This window comes from Pleurodeles waltl, chromosome 2_1, assembly GCF_031143425.1.
Source record: "Pleurodeles waltl isolate 20211129_DDA chromosome 2_1, aPleWal1.hap1.20221129, whole genome shotgun sequence".
In the NCBI taxonomy this organism is placed as follows: domain Eukaryota; kingdom Metazoa; phylum Chordata; class Amphibia; order Caudata; family Salamandridae; genus Pleurodeles; species Pleurodeles waltl.
The window spans coordinates 711294948-711311968 of NC_090438.1; the positions used below are offsets into that span (position 1 = coordinate 711294948).

Below are 17021 nucleotides of genomic sequence, written 5' to 3' on the forward strand. Positions count from 1 at the left end.
AGGCAGACTATTCAATTCTCTATGAAGGTCGCAGTTTCTTTCACATATAAATGGCCCTGCTCCTATATTTAGAAAGCCTGAGCTCATCATCAGCCCTCTATAAAGCATTGTACTTGTATATTTGGCTTTTGTGTGCAATCAAATTGCTACAATTATGTGTAGAGTAAACGAGATGTACTTTCCCAGGACTCAAGCAACAGAGACACTGACTGAAGAGGAAGATGCAACATTTTCGATACCTGATGAGCCGGATGATGAGGACATCGTACAGTGAACCAATCAATGAACTGAGAACGGCGAAATACTAGAATTCATAGATTTGTAGAATTGAATGTATTGGGTAGCGTTTCATATGGTGATTAATTAACCAATTAGGAATTAGGGGGATGGATTGAAAAACTCTAATAAAAAGTCATGACAAGGGGCTAAAACTTCAGAATTGGGGGAGATGCGAGATGTGAGGGGTGAGAAGCTGATGATGTCAGGAGACGCGATTCGAGATTCTGTCATTGGGCTCATGCGCTGGGAGCCTGATTCGTTGCTGATCAATTGATGACCTGAAGACGAAGACTGACTTTGTTGCTGATCCAGTCCGTGGATAGGTAGCTATGACAATGTGACTGATTAACTTTGTGCCTTTTCTTCTAGGTACCAACTGCACTGTTTTTATAGTTTTTCTTCTATAGCAGATGGCGCTGTGTGTGTGTTTTACTGGGGTAGGGGTGAGAGCAGATGGCGCTGTGTGCAGATGGCGCAGTGTGCGTTACTGGGGTAGGGGTGAGAGCAGATGGCGCTGTGTGCAGATGGCGATAGGGGTGAGAGCAGATGGCGCTGTGTGTGATAGACCGGACCCTGCAAGGGTAAGAACTGTGCTGCTGTATCTTTGTCTTGTAATGCTTAGGCACCAAGTTAGACCTTTGTTTGTGCAACCTCCAAACAATAATGCTTACTTTTATAACCCATACCCACCAACCCAGTACAGCCAGAGAGAAACCACCCACCCATGAAAACTACCAAAAATCAGATGACAATCCCAATATAAATCAAACCATTTGTGAAGTGTCCAGTGGGGTACACTTTGTGTGATGGGCAAACACCTTCAGCTTACTCCTCCTCCCAGGGGTGCAGATGATAAATGGCTTGTAGTTATACCTGGATTCAAAATACAGCATTGTTTAGAAAAAGGGGGCGGGGTGGTTGTTCCCCCTCTAAGCCCTGCCCCCTCTAAGCCCTGCCCCCTCTAAGCCCTGCCCCCTCTAAGCCCCGCCCCCGCTGTCACTTCAGTGTGGCCCTCGGCCGCAAACCATACTGCAATTTTGGCCCCCGAGAAAAAGTTTGTGAGTACCCATGCAGTAGGGGAACTTTTAGGTCTCTCCAAGGGAGCTCCATCTCGGCTCTTCAGCCTTCTTATAAGCACCTCTCTGATATGGCTGACTTCTAAAGGATACATGTACCTGAAATGCAACTTCACAATCCCAGGTTTTTCCCAGCACAGAAGGGACTTATTGACAAAAGCAAGCAATCAGTGAATTGAGAGAAAAAGGAAATACATTCTTTGATTAAAAAAAAAAAAAAAAAAAAAAGGAAAATAAATAAGCTTTCTAACCCAGATGAGAGTTTAGAGCTGGGTTAGGGCATCCTTTCCTCAAGAAGCAAAAAAATAACCTGCTGACACTGCTGTGCATACTGGGATAGCCCAGCACTTAGATGCGAAAGAGAAAGCACTGTCAAAAATCCTACTACGTACACAATGTATTTGGACCTATTTCTGATTGGTTTCATTTTTCTGGGACGAGGAAGGAATTAAATTGGGCTTTTCAGTCAAATCTTTCTTATGTTTAGCCTGACAGACAGCATAGATGTGTCTGCAAAATAACTTGTCAGCTTACCAGATCTTACAGTAGGTATAAAGCCTGCCCCTTGCTTACCCGTGGGTGGCATTATTATCACTCATAGTTGCTTCTTATTCAATGGCTTACCTTGTCAGTCTTGGTTCTGCTTCGTCCCTGGAGCATGGCCTCTTTACTTGTCAGTTTCCACTGCTCACTTTTAGGGGAGCACTTTTTTATTTTTGCATTTGCATTCTGACTGTGCATGTATTTTCCAGCTGCCACCATCTTATGTTTCTCCCCATCTGTGCTAGTGTTTCTTTCGCTCACTAGTTTGAGTCTTCCCCTGCCTTCTGTATTGCTTTCACCACATGCGTCCTCTGCATAGCTCCCCTCTCCCCAAATGCCATGCATGTAGTTTCCTTCCCACAATATACAAAACAGCGGAATATATTAGCACGCTTTAAAGATGCGCCACTTCCAGCTACATCCCAAATCTGTAAAAATAAAGACAAACACTTACCATGGGGCATAAAACTTTATAAAAGTAAGACCTGTAGCAACTGTCTTGTCAAAATCAGCCTCAGAGAGAGTCAGCACATTAGACTGTTGAGAAAAACAAAAAAATAACTGTTGATAACAAGACTCATGAAAATGCAACTTTTTCAGATGGAAAGGAGCAGGGTACTTGGGGCTCTTCAACTATATTAAATTATTTCATTTATAAAATAAATTGAGCCACTTTACTGAACTCTAGGCACAGCAGTTGTCACTGAACTTATGCAACGTAAATTATTTAACAAATTCCTTTGTTGATCAGCCAAGATTACTTTGGGCATCATCCAAATTTCGTAGTTGGTTTGCTATTCTTTTCAAATGGCAGCAGTAAACTACTGAACCTTTCTTCTATTTTCAAGCATTATAGCGACATACAGCTAAATATGTGCACCTATGGTGCTCCATTTTCTTTAAAGTATGGTTAATATATCCTTACAACTTCAGAGATACTCCCATTGTTGTAAAGAAAAAGTGAATACATGATTGATCAGAAATTAACATAAAACATTACACTGTATTTTCAACACATCAATGCTTAATAACAGCAGTTCTCTTTGAAGGGCTTCAGTATGTTCCCTTCGCCATTACTTAATGTTCAGTACGTTCTGGGAGGAGCAGTTTTACAATGGGTTGCAGAGCAGGACTGCAATTTGATACCTATATCACAAAACCTTCCTTTTACGAGAAAGAAGGGTTTTGAAAAGAGCAGTGATGCTTAGCAGGCTTGGGTTTTTGGTTAAGAAAAAAACTAATGTCCCAATAGCACTTAAAATTACACATTGGATTATCATCAACAGGGTTCAAGAGCACAAGTGGCAGAGTTATTGCTTTACATGTTATTCTTAGACTGCCCAGCCAAAGTTCAATTTGATAGACAGTCACTGCACACACCTCATCTTTAACAGGTTCTGCCTCCTGTTTTGGCTCATCAGCAGGCTCATCAACAAGTTCCACAACCTCTTCAGAAACCTTTGTCTGGGAATCAATGTATTCTTTAAGAGAATCTAAATCCCGCTTCCCTTTGTACTGATCCACCTGTAAAACATTACAATTATAGAAAACATACGCAACCCTGAAAATCCAATTTCAAAATACATGTTGAGTTACAATTAGCAGGTTCCAATACTTATGCAGAACAAAAAGCAAAGAAGCGGAGAAATGTGGTTGATGACATAAATGAACACAGAGCCAAGAGGTCTGTAGAAGGTGTCTGTGAAATTTGTGCAATATGCTTTTGCATGAATATGAAAAAATGTGGAAAATGTATGCGAACCGCAACAGGGTATTTAGCGCCATTTTCTTGTGCACAATGCATGCTCACATCCATGATGTGCCGCCTCCCCCCAAAAAGTGGAAAACTATGCTATGTGCTATAATGGTTTAACTTAGGGCATTTTGCGCAATGCAAAATGCCTGACATTACAAGATATTATAGCAGTCCACAAAAAAATTAAGCATCTAAATTACAATGAGCCATGAACAAAAACACTCAACCTGTGTACAAAGCAAAATAGTTTATCAAATGTTAAACATGTATTTTTCCTGCTATGAAGTACAAATAGGAAACCCAGTTTACAGATCTGCCCTAAAGATTTTCTATTGATCAGTTTTTTAATACAAGACTTGTTCATAAGTCAATAGAGAAATGATGGAATATTGAAGTTCAGATAAAGAGGACTCAGTCTTTTCTTTCAAGTAACTACACATGTCGGCAAGGCAAAGTGAATGACTTCAACATTGCCACAAATGCGCCAAACAGGCGTATATGCAATCATATTTATTAATATTTCTTCATGTCAACCTAGGGGCCTTAGAAGGACTCAAATGAAAGCTAGAATAATTTTTTTATTTTTATATAGAGGTATATACCACATTTCAGTTACTCCCAACAACAGTAAATAACCAGCCCTACTATTAACCAAGTTAAGTGTACTTAATTTAACAACATTGAAGCAGTGAGTGTTCAACTCACTGTGTGATCATGTTACCATAATGCCATTACACTCTGGTAGTTCAATATGTAATTGATATTCTGACACAGTTAGCTACTCTGAAGAGGTCACAAGAATGTTTCATGGTTTAGTGTGAAGCAATTGTTATGGTGTACAAAGGCAGACTATGAAGACAAACTGGAGCAATGGTAGGCAATCTTTTGTGAAAGAAGCTTTGATTTCCTTTACAGCGTTAGTGGTGAGATTTTGTAAAAATTGCAGTCCAAGCAAGTCCACGTTCGGTTGCAGAGTAAGAAAATAATTTCATTGTGGTGTTAGGGGAGAGGTTACAAAGGCGAGTTGTGACTGAGAATAAGATGTAGCTAATAATCGGAGTTACAAATGCGATCAGTATTTTGAGATAGGAGTAATCTCAAAATAAAATCTATGAAATAAAATTACACCCATGGGATAATTGATAATGGAATTAGCAGGCTAACGGTCCTACCGTTCATAAAAAGTATTACAAATGAGTTTTCCAGTACAACTTGGAGAGACAATATGGAGAAGAGTAAACCTTTTTGTGTATATTGTGATTTCTGACCAGGATTACCAATCGTAATTCTAACCATTGATCAAACATTATAAGTTTGTACTGGAGGCTTAAGGGCTAAAACAAAAAGCCTATTTTAGATATTGCAGCCTTGGAAAATGTTTGGGAGGGTAAAAGATTTGAGGAGATTAATAATTTAGAAAATATGCATGGCTGCTATAAACCCCACATTTTAATCATGTCTGTTGAAGAATATATATATATATATATATATATATATATATATATATATATATATATATATATATATATGTCCACATGCATGTACCTATAGATATGATGCTTTAGTTCCAATTCTTTCCTCCATTATCTGCATACTAGTAAGCTATTGATGCTTTTCTCTTACCAAGATGGTTGCTCCTCTCATTCACAGAATGGTTCCACTCATCCACATTACTATTTTAGCACTGCCACAAGACTTCCCTACTGACCTCTCACACACCTATGCCAGCTGTGCAAACAAACCTCTCCAAGCCACTAGGTTTAGCTCGGTCTCACACTAAATTCAGTTAGTCAGCAACCCAGCCCCCCTTTTCTTTGGGTCCACCTGTTGTCTGTTCATTCTCACACTGCATTATGTATATTTTTACTCCGTGGACTTGAAGTTTGTATATGCAGCATTTCTTTTTGTATATGTGTGCCCATGTATGGGCTATGAGCCAGATGTAGCAAAGGGTTTTTCCCATTTGTGTCAATGGGAAAATGTGTTCGTACATATGGCCCTATGTCTCCTTTTGGGGTTTTGCTGTGACAGCACTTATTAACATATATAACTGCCTGACTTATATGCTTCAGGACAGACGTTGCTTGCTTGTAAGATGCAACACTGGAATGTGCGTCTGCCTTCTGCCTTGGTCTGCCAATAAACCTTGGTACCTCAAACATTTCATCTGTTCCGGAGCCTTGCCTGGTGTTTGTGTTTTCTTTGCGTCACTCTGAGGAGGGTTGGGAAAGTATTTTCCCTAACAATGTCAAAGGACGGTTTCATGATGTAGGACATTACTATGTAATATACACTCCGTAACAGCAACTTTAGCAAATTAAAAATATTAATCCTTACAAAAAACTGTGCATCTACCCACAGAACGAGAGTGGTGCCTTGAACATTTAAATGAATGCATACAATTTTATTGCCATCTACCTATTTAAGTCTTTACCTTTTCTCCATTTTTAAAAAAGAGGAGTGTTGGGTAGCCACGGACCTGGTTCCCAGTGCAGAGTTCGTAGTGTTGTGTACAGTCCACCTAGGAATAATCATGAAAAGAATACATCAAGAATGACATGTTATGTACTGCTTGTGCCAAAAGAATAATTTAAAAAAAAAAAAAAAAAAGAAGGATGCAATATGTATCAATTAATAGATTTGGAAAAAAGTAAATATGAATTTTAGTTCCTATCAATAAAGTTATATACCACTCAATCACCTGGATGGATTCTTGTTGCTGTAAGATGTCAAGTTCAGCATGTGAATTATTTTGGGGGAAGGGAAGTTCATGGAAGTACTTAGGCGAGTAGTTCAATTTATAACTAGACCCAATATGAAAGCAAGAAGTATTCTTTTTGTGCAACGAGGGTGGTGAAGACCAACCACACCTTTAGCTTTACATACCTTAATATTGTTCTTTACTGCACGCACAAGGGGTCTTTTTTTTTTTTTTTTTAAAAAGGCAGAGACATGCCATGATCATGTTGCAGTAATGTTGATGTTTTACCTTAAGATACAAGTAACTGGTAGGGGTTGCAGTAAAACAGAGGGGCACATATCCAGCACTGTTTGAAGACACATGCATGCTTGCAGGTGCCCTATATGGGAGAACAGTCATACATGGAAGTAAAAACTGTGCTTCAATTGTGCTGTAACAAACCTGTTCCTGCAGTGTTGCAACTAGAGTCACCAAAATATGCATTAGAACGTGAAAGTGGTCTACATTCCTACAAAGTTCGGCCAATGTAGGAAACCAGGCTTTTTGCAGGTTGTTTTTGCCGCCATTTTGACTACTAGCTGCTGGTTTGCGACTGACCGTGCACTCGGTCCCTGCTAACCAGGCCACAGTGTCCGTGTTCTTTACTCTAAAGTGTCAAATGTCTAACTAGCAATTGGCAAGGACTTTAGCTCCCCCTGTAAGTCCCTAACAAATGTTACTCCTGGTACTTAGGACATGAGTACTAAAGAAGGTCGCTATGGACTGCGGCATGTATTATGCCACCCTAATGGACCTACACTCAAACAAATGCAGAATACCACAGCAAAAAGCATGAAGTGATGCAAACCATTTTGAAAACAGGACATTGCACACACTCCATGTGCAATGCCCATACCCACTGCATGTAACAGATGTAAATGACCCCTAAAGCAGGCCTCAAAGCACTAAGTCAGGGTACATCATATTACATGAGAGGGCATATCTGCATGAACAGATGTACCGCTGTCATGTCTAGTTCAATTGTAAGGGGCACTCGTGATTATAAGTTACCCAGCTACATGATGACTGCACTGAACCTAATAGTGTTTGGTATCAAACACCTCGTCTTAATAAATCTGCACTAATGCCAGTATCAGATGTATTACGACATGCACCCAGAGGACACCTTAGAGGTGCACCTGTAAGCCTACTAGTCTTACTGTGCTGACTGGTATTGCTCAGCCTGCCACCACAGATGAGTTTCTGACAACCCCTCCAGGTGAGCGCCCATGCGCTTAAAGGCCAGAATAGAAATCCCTTCTCTGGAAGAAGGTGATCATACCTCTTCCAACAGGACGGCTAGCAATTTAGCATATCAGAGCCAGGGGCTTCAAAGCCCTTTGATATGCAATCCTGGCTTCCTCCAGACCTGGGGAATGACACCCCCTATCCTGGGGGGGCGTTTGGCACCAGAGCGGGGGGGGGGGGGGGGGGGGGACACTTCTAGACTATTCTCACCCCTAAGGTGGGCTACCTGAAGTGGACACTCAAGGAAAGGTTCCACCATCTTGTTTTTGGTGAAACTAGAAACTCTGGGTCAGGAATATGCCCCCCACTCAGCACAGGAAGTGGTCATAAAGGAGATGTAGTTACACCAGGGGTAAGTAACCCATTGGTATCCTACACTCCACTAAATTCAGTATTTAGGGGACCCCTGACAACTGGGTTTCAGAATAGTTTACTGGGAACTAAAAGGAAAGAGAAAGAAGAGGCAAGTCATGAAAAGAAAAAAAAAAAAAAAAAAAAAAAAAAAAAAAAAAGAAGAGGTCCTGACCAAAATTGGTACCAAACCCTACCTGGCTGCTTGCACCGTGACAATCACGAATATCTAATCGTCCAGAAGCCAAGCAGTCAAGTCGAAACCCTTGGAGAACTGGTCTCACCTTCAACAACCATGCAACATTTCCCTTGGAGGAGCCATCCCCCCTGCATCTGCAAGCACTACGTCACTGACCCCCTTAATCTCGTCTTGTTGGCCATCGGGCCCATCAAGGGAGCAACTCGCCAGGAGGAGGTTGTCTTGAGTCCAAGAGGTCAGCCCAGTCACTTTCAGGAAGACTTGAGAAACTAACCCTTCCAGGAGTGTCTCAGTACCAATACCATGGGTACTGGAGCACTTGCAAACACCTAGACTTGTCCGGACGTCACCAACACAGACTTGTCATCAAGGGAAGTCAAGATCCACAAGGCCTTCAAAGAGTGGCCCTGCTGTCCTGTTTTCTCTCCCTCTACAGGTTGCCAAAACTAAGTAAGATGCTCTAACTTCAGCGACCCCGTGGACAAAACACCTCTACACTTGAGCCCCCCCAGCCGGGGTTTACAGATATAGACTGTGTCCCTGTGCTCCAGAAACCCTCAAAAGCCGAGCCTCCCTTTGCGTTCTGCCAGACTTGTTCCAAAGTCCCCCCCTTGCAAACTTTCTTTTCGGGGCATCCCGCCATTGACTTGGATATGTAGTACTGAAGGATAACAATGCAACTAGCACCTCTGCATGCTGACTCACTGTGGCAGGCAAATCAGAACTGCTGGTGGTTTTTGGGACCTGGACCCATGAAGCACCTTAAGGCAACAATGGCACCCTTGAGAACTGTTTGAAAATATACCTATGAAGGGCTGGCTTTAACACTGGTGGCGCCTTGTGCGACAATCTTTTTTGGCTCCCCCCTCATGACCTCCTTCTCAGATTCCCACACTGTAATCCGGCAAAAGTGCCCCTTATCTCTCCATAGCTCCTCCCTCACATAAGCGCTGGTAAAGGCCATCTTTATTAATCCACTCCGCTATCCACATAAAATAAACAGGCATATTAATGCTCTGTGCTACTTTATGGAAAGTCAAAACTGCCACGGACCAAAACTCCAATCTCTCTATCTATCAGGAACAATAATCACAAGCGTTATATCAACATTTTTATTGTTGCCTGACAACTGGAGCACATGGAACTCTGCTTGAGATGCTTTTAAATTTTAAGTTATTGCTAAACAAAGTGCCCCTCTCCTCCAGATCAACACCCAGTGTGATTGCACCACTGAGTGTTTCTCCCATAGGATAGGACAATTTACTGCATTCGAGGCTCATGCCTCAAATCTAACAGCTTCCTATTTGCACTGTTTTCCTATGAAAATCAATAATGTCTAAAGCACTTGCCAAATATCGTTGATCTTGGTGTCATTTTTTCCTAATTGGTCTCTGTTTTCTTTCGGAGTGTCATTTATTGACTCCGTGTGTACAATAAATGCTCAACACTCCCTCCTGATAAGCCTAAATTGCTCCTGATAAGCCTAAATTGCTCATCCACACTACCACAAACAGTGCACTTGGGATTATTAAAGTAAGCCCCCATAAACCAATAAGGTTCGCCTTTGGTACACTAAATAAAAAGCCAGCTTCTTACAGCCATCTACTAAGGATAAACATGGGTAGGTCACCAAGAAACACTGTCCATCATAAGTAGAATAGGAGGGAAAAAGCTCAGCGATCGAGATGACAGGCACGTTTGCAGCTCAATATTTTTTCAAATTACGAGAGGAAACAGCCATGTCTTAAGAGCTCTCTAGAACAAGATGAGCCATCTCCTTTTAAGATTCAGTGACTGGCATCAAAAACCAGATGCTTAGCTGTTTGAATGGAAAATAACAAGGCCTGGTCTAGGCCCTTAACAGTGCAGCTTTTACTGACGGAAACATGCTTGTATTCAGAGAAGAGCTCAGTGTGCAATGCCGACAGCCCAGAATAAGACCCTGCCAACAAATGGATCTCAGACAAGAATATGATTCTAAGTGTGCATATGTAGGAAAAAATGTAATTCTTTGTATTCTTGTTATAAGTACACTGGTGTGCCAAGGTAGAGTACATTTGGATACTAAAGAATGTAAAGCAGGAGACCTATGGTGGCCTGAATCAGATGCAAGACGTTGAGGGAAAGGTTTTATCAATCTGTGACACGTGGAAGAAAGATTTGACAACTTGACCTGTGGTGTTAAGACAAAGTCAGTATACAGGATTACTCTAAAGCACCCGATAAAGCGGTGGATAGTGCAGTTTAGACACCATGACAGGTAGGCCAAAAGGGAAAAAAAAAAAAAACAGGCTAGCGGTTTTGCTGAAATTCTTTTTTAAGGTGTTCCTTGGCAGACATTCCTTGACTGCATGAATGTAAGGTCTATGTATAGGTCTGTAGTAGGTTAAGCTAAAAGACTGCATCAAAAGGAGAATAGAGACTTCAATAGTAATTGAACAATAAGAGGGAAATAATGGGTAACTCGTACGCACCAGAATGAACACAAAGACAACAATTGGGAGAAGAATAAAACATTTAAACATGGTTTTAAAAGTACAAAGACTTGCCATCCAAAGCCTTAGTGTGGGTGCACATTTTCGAGACAATGGAGATGGGTACAATGATGTGTCAAATCAAATGAAGTAGACAGATTCAGCAGATTAAAAATACTAGCTTCATGAACATTAGACTGCAAATTAAGCTTATCCAGTGTAACAATGAGACACAAATCAATCCTGTAACCAGGGCTAAATCCAGCTTTGAATTGGCCAGAAAATAAAAGACTCAATGTATAGAAATTGATATAGAAGCACAGACTTTTTGCAACACAAAACTCCTGTGTATAAGATTGGGATAGCCAGTACGTGGGCGATCACAACAAGGCTCGCAGGATTTCATCAGATCGTGAACTTCTTGGTCAGCTGTTGAAGGATACTACTGCTTTCAGCAAACATTAAGCACAGATTTCTCTACATGCTCTCTAAAGGTTCTTTCTTTTAAGTAGTCCTGTATTAGTCTGATGAACAGCAGGACTTGTTTCATGATCTCCACTTCAAAGACTGATAACACTGAAACTCAACCTTCTCTGGCTATACTTCCCTCTTGATTTGTTTCCTAACTGGTCACTCATCCTTCAAAGGAACAAATAAGATAGATATTCAACTCAGTGTTTGTATTATTAATGAATGTCTCATGATGGAAAAGAAAAGTTACTCATATAGAACAAAAAATCCTCCTCACTGTAGGAAGCTTGCTTTTGGTGTACTGTACAAATGTAGGGGACACTGCAGATAGTTCAGGGCGACCCTTTTCGGCTCAGCGGGATTAAAATAATAACTCTAAAAGTTATTTTGTGGTAGTGTGGGCAAGCAGATAGGCTTATCAGAGGATAGTGTTAAAAATGTATTGCTCACAGTCAGTAAGCGAGACACTCAAAGAAATACGACACCAATTTAAGAAAATAACACTGATTATTATATTAAGACATCAAGATCACCCTAAACAGGCAAGTACCTCTCGAGTTATCAATTTTTAAGTCACAGTAAAATACACTTATACTGTGGCTTCAAGCTGTAATGTTATCCAACGGGGGATAAACATACTGCATTCAGGCACTTAGCAATGACTTACCGGCCCGTTTCCAGGAGTTAAGGTGAGTATGAGGCAAGGTACGAGGCAGCACCAAGAGTTCACTTCAGGAGGCACTAGGGTGTCCGGGTGAAGAAGTGGGTTAAAGCGTCTGGTGTCCCATTCACTTTAATGGGAAATGGTCCTGGGGTAAAGAGACTGCAAGTGGGGACTGGGTGACCAGTTCTGCTGAACCCAAAGGGAGGCTCAGATCTTGAGCACACAGAGACACTGTCGGTCAATTCAAACTCAGGCTGTGGGGCTCATGTGCAGTGGTGCTTTGAGGCGTTGGGTTGTGTTGCTTAAGATCCTCACAGTTCTTGGTTCCTGCAGACAGAGGCTGAAGGCAGCAAGTGGGGGACCAGTCTGCCCAAACAAGGGTGGATTCAGTCGCCTCCATGGGACTAGGTCTGTGGGGCTCAGGTGCAGTGGTGCTTTCAGGCGTCAGGTCACGGTGGTCAGAGACTTACCTTGGGTCTTGGTTCAGCAGAAGAGGGTCAAACATGAAAGGTGGGCCACGCTCTATGTGGATTTCACAGTCCCTGAAGCCCAGAAGAGCTAGTCAGTTTTCCTCTGCACTGGTGTTTGGACTGGACACAACAAGCCTTGGCTGTTGCAACTGCTCGGGTACCCAGGGTATTGGTGATGTGGGGCTCCTGATGGGGTCACTGTATCTAAACTCGCTGGGGAGATGATCTAGAGGCTTGGTGACCTCTTCGTGGTGGACCGGATGGTCAGCAACGCAGTGGACTGGACAGCTCCTTTTGGTGCCTGCAGATCCAGCGGAGTAGCTCCTCCACTCCAAGGGAGATCTTTCCTGGTTGCTGAGGTGCTGGGAAGTCCCAAGGGTTTTGGGGAGGGTGTCCAACCCTTATGAAACCCATTCCAGCGATTGTGGAAGTGCAAGAGGCCTGGGGGTGTGTGCCAAGCTTTGGTGCAGGTCTTCAGTTCTCGCTCTCTTGGTCCCCCTCCTTTCTTCCTTGGTTCGCAGTAGTCAAAGTCTTGACTTGGTCCGCTTTCATGGTGTCCGGGATTTCCCCTAAATTTAGAGGCGTAAAGGGGAGTGAAAGTAGTAGACAATGGGCTACTTACCCTTGGGGTCACTACACCCCCAGATGACTACTTCCTGTGGTGAGTGGGCCCTTACCTTGTCCCGGAGTTCCTAATCCACCACATTCAAGATGGTAAAATTCTACTTTTTGGTTTCAATTCAAGCAGCCTCCTCCCCCTCTAGGAGAGCCCTCAGCCTGTAAGTGTGACACACCTCACAACTATCTAATTTACCACCTGTCCTGGTGCCAAATGGGCACCAGGGCAGGGGGCTCTTTCTCCCGGGTCTGGGGGAAGCTGGGGCTGCATTTCAAAGGCTGCAGGGACTATGAAGTCCCTGACCTTGGTATGCAGATTCACTAGCCATCCTATTGGCAAATAATACCTATTGCCAGAGCAGGCATAATTTCTGAACTCCGAGCAGAAGCTCACCTCCAGGAGGTCAGAAAATCATCTGTGGTGGCAGGCTGGTCGATACCAGTCAGGTAGCACACTAGAGGACCAGTAGGTTTCAGGGGGCACCTCTAAGATGCTTACTGGGTGCATGTCATAATAAATTCAATACTGGCATCAATATTGATTTATTAAGACTAGGTGTTTGATGCCAAATACCATTATTTTCTGTGCAGCCATCGTGTAGCTGGGTCACTCATGATGACCAGTGTATGCTCGGAGGAGGCTGCCCTGTCAATTGTAATATCTAGTAATAGAATTAGTCATCACTGGGGCATATCTGTTCATGCAGACATGCCCTCACATGTATTATAATCCCCTAGGACTCAAGGCCTGTTGTAGGGGTGACTTACATATAATACATGAAGTGACCTTGGCATGGCACACAATGAGTGTGCCATGTCGTGTTTTCACTCAGGGCTTGCACTCTGACACGCAGTCTCAATGGTAGGCTGTGTGAAATTTGTGGGTAGGTCCCTTAGAGTGGCATAAGATATGCTGCAGCCCTTAAGGATCCTCTTTAATAGCCATGCCCTAGCAAACATCTACTAGAGACATACCGTGTTCTTAAAGGAAGGAGCACTGACACGAAGGTCTGATTGTCAGGTCACAGTGCAATGTCAGTCGAAAACCAGCATCTAGTATTTCGATAGAGGCAAAAGGTGGAGGACATCTGCAAAGAAGTCCAGTTTCCTACACTCACTAAACAAATCTCACTCCCTAGATTATACATTATGACAACCTTCTGAATGATGTACAGAGGGACTGGCTACAGCTTTGCTGCATGCCGGGTTCAATAACATGATTGTGATGCCTTCAATGGACACTGCAGCTGTTCTTCTATGTAAGCAACTTGTATCTATATGCACCTTCATTTTGATTGAATGGATTTCAAAAATTTACTCTGTAGGTTGTTCTAAAATTATTTAAAAAAAAAAAAAAGAAAAGGCATCCATTTTGTCAATTTAATATTTTCCCCCCTTCATTGTTCAATCAAGTCAGGCATCCTGTGTTTCAGTGGAGGTATTCAATGTTTAGAAATATGAAGATGCAGTGATGGAGAACTGTACATATTGTCCTCTCCTATCTCAATCAAATAATTCATTTGGCTCATCATGTAGCCAGTATGTCTGGAAGCAACTAACCGATCGACCTCCACAGTAACAACGAGCAGAGGCCACATGGAAAATCTCAATTGGTATCACTTTCTTGAAATATATAAAATTCAAGGAAAGCACAACAGATGATTAACAGACCTTCCCCTTCATAAGAAATGCTTATAAGTGCTGAATTATAGCTTAGGGAGGCTGTGGCAGCAAGGAAACTGAACCACTCACCCAGGACTGATACTGTGTGATGTATTTAAAGATTTTGGTGTGATGGTTTACACAGGATCTAGTATTGAAAGGGGAATATTGTGCAAGAGATTTTTACTACTTCAGGTGCATTGTGTACATCCTTTTGGGGTGATTAGAGGTACCTTTACTGAGTAACTGCCAATATTATCCAGAGAAAGGACAAAATTCAAATTACTGTTTCCAGTCAGCTGGGATAGATTGGCTAATGTTTGTGAATGCAAAGTTCACAAAGCACTGAGCTTGTTCAATTTATGGGGCACATTTAAGATCTCACCATTTATTTAACTGAAAGGTCTAACATGTACTGTATCAAGTAGTGGCATGAGTGGAACAGAGACCTGGCCTCTAGCATGCCTTTATGCTGACCACCATTTTAGAAGAGCAGTCGACAACCAATAAGAAGGTTGTGTGGTCTTAAGTCAACTCACAAAGCTAAAATGGATGTCTGCACAGATAGAGTAAATTTTGTACTTTGACAAGTGATTGGTTGTGAATAGGATTCAGATTGTACGTATTTCAAGCACTGCATCATTTGTACACTATTAGGGGAGAATATAAAAACTACAGACCATATGCCATGCCACCCAAATGATGCCGATGGAGGAGAGAAACAATTCCGACATCGCTACTGTGTATTTGCACCTGAATTTTGTTAGACTAGATTGAGATATAGTTTTGATATCTTAGGAACTACTAAGGTCGAGTACCCTTTGCAGAGGCAAAGTGAAGCAGTATACACCTTATAAATGGCTGCTCCAGACCCATCCTTTATTACTTCATTCAACTGTAATGAAAAAGTGACAACTGCAAATTGCTTATCATTTTTTTTTTGTTGAATATATTTTTATTGTTTTAACATGTAACAAATAATCATAGAAAAAAGAGATAGATACAGGTGATCAAGTTACATGGCAAACAACAACATGTTCTGCATAGCCCTCAGCTATCAAATCAGGAACCTCCTGGGAAAGATGCCCAGTGGTGCTGGTGCGCGCGCGATCATGGAGTGGCGCGCGCTGGTTTGGTGGGGCAGGGCACAGGGAGAACGTTTATCTGATCGATCTTAAGAGATTAGGAGTCACTGAGCAGCTTTTTTTGTTGTTGTGCATTCTTATTGTGTGTACTTCTGCCAGAAGTATGTTTAGCTTTCCGTGTGCCCGTGTAGTTCTGTGTGCTCTGAGCCGCAACCTTGTTATGTTTATGTTGATATGAGGTAATGTTAATGGGATTGTGATGTAAAGTCTCGGGGAATACCGTTTTGTAGGATATTCATGGTGGGCGTACGTCGTCTTTGTTTTCTATGGTTGTTACAAAGGAGTTCCAGGTGGTTAAGCCTTTAACTGGAATCCCCCTGGCCAATAGGAGCTGAAGCATGTCCGCTTCGGCCCATCGCAGCAGCTCAGAACGCCACAGATCCATCCCTGGGGCGGCCGGGGCCTTCCAATGCATGGCTATGAGGCGCCTGTACATCACCAGTGCCAGAGCTAAACATCTCAGTGACTGTTTCCGCTTTTTAAGTCTTGGAGCTATCCCCAGTAGACACAGTTCGGGTGTGGGGGAGAACGTAATGGCCGTCCACTCCGACAGCAAAGTAATTATATCACTCCATGTTGTTTGAACCGGGGGGCAGTCCCAGGTCATGTGATAGAAGTTGGCGTCAGGAACAGAACATCTGGGGCACACCTAGGTTGACTGAGGGAACATGCGCGTAATACGATGAGGGGATAGGTATGTTTGGTATATATAATTAAAGTGGGTATAGCGAAAACGTGGATTGCGTGATACCTCTTTTATCATGTTCATAGCTTGGTTCCATGCGTGTTGTGAGAGTGGTGCAGCCAGCACGTTGTCCCATCTGTTTTTTGCTTGTTCGTGTCTGTGTTCTTGGTGGGCTGGTAGGATCGTGTATGTTCTGGATACATTTAGTGAGTGTCTATGCTGCTCAGTATGTCGTGGAACGTGGGAGCAATGTTAGGTTCTAAATTGCAGCAGTTCCACCAGGAGCGTATTATCTGTCTTACTGCTCCAAATGTTATGAAACCACCCTGTCCCAAGTCATACTTTTCGGCAAGAGCATTGAATGTTGGGAGGTGCCCTTCACTATATATATCGCCGATTGTGCGTATGCCTTTATCGATCCATCCATCTAGCCCCACTCTTGCAGCTATATTGGCGAGTTTCGGATTAGCTAGTAGCGGAATTTTGGGGGAGTACGGCGGTGTTTGGGCGCCGGCTAGGACGTAGCAGCCCCATATCCAGTGCGCGGTTTTCAATAATATATTGCGTGGGTGTTTGGGGTGCTCACGAATCATCAGGTATTGTAGTAGTCCTGTGTTACCCATTGTGGAGAGAATCGATT

General features: G+C 42.5%; 1 protein-coding gene across 1 annotated transcript in view; it reads right to left on the reverse strand.

The window, feature by feature from the left end:
* TXNDC5 (thioredoxin domain containing 5) overlaps window positions 1–17021 on the reverse strand; it is a 92881-nt gene that overhangs the window by 27700 nt on the left and 48160 nt on the right. The window contains exons 6-8 of the mRNA XM_069217135.1: window positions 6089–6175; window positions 3279–3422; window positions 2353–2435 (exon numbers count right to left, since the gene is read on the reverse strand). Of these exons, the coding sequence (XP_069073236.1) occupies window positions 2353–2435; window positions 3279–3422; window positions 6089–6175 (314 nt within the window). The remainder of the gene's footprint in view (window positions 1–2352; window positions 2436–3278; window positions 3423–6088; window positions 6176–17021) is intronic.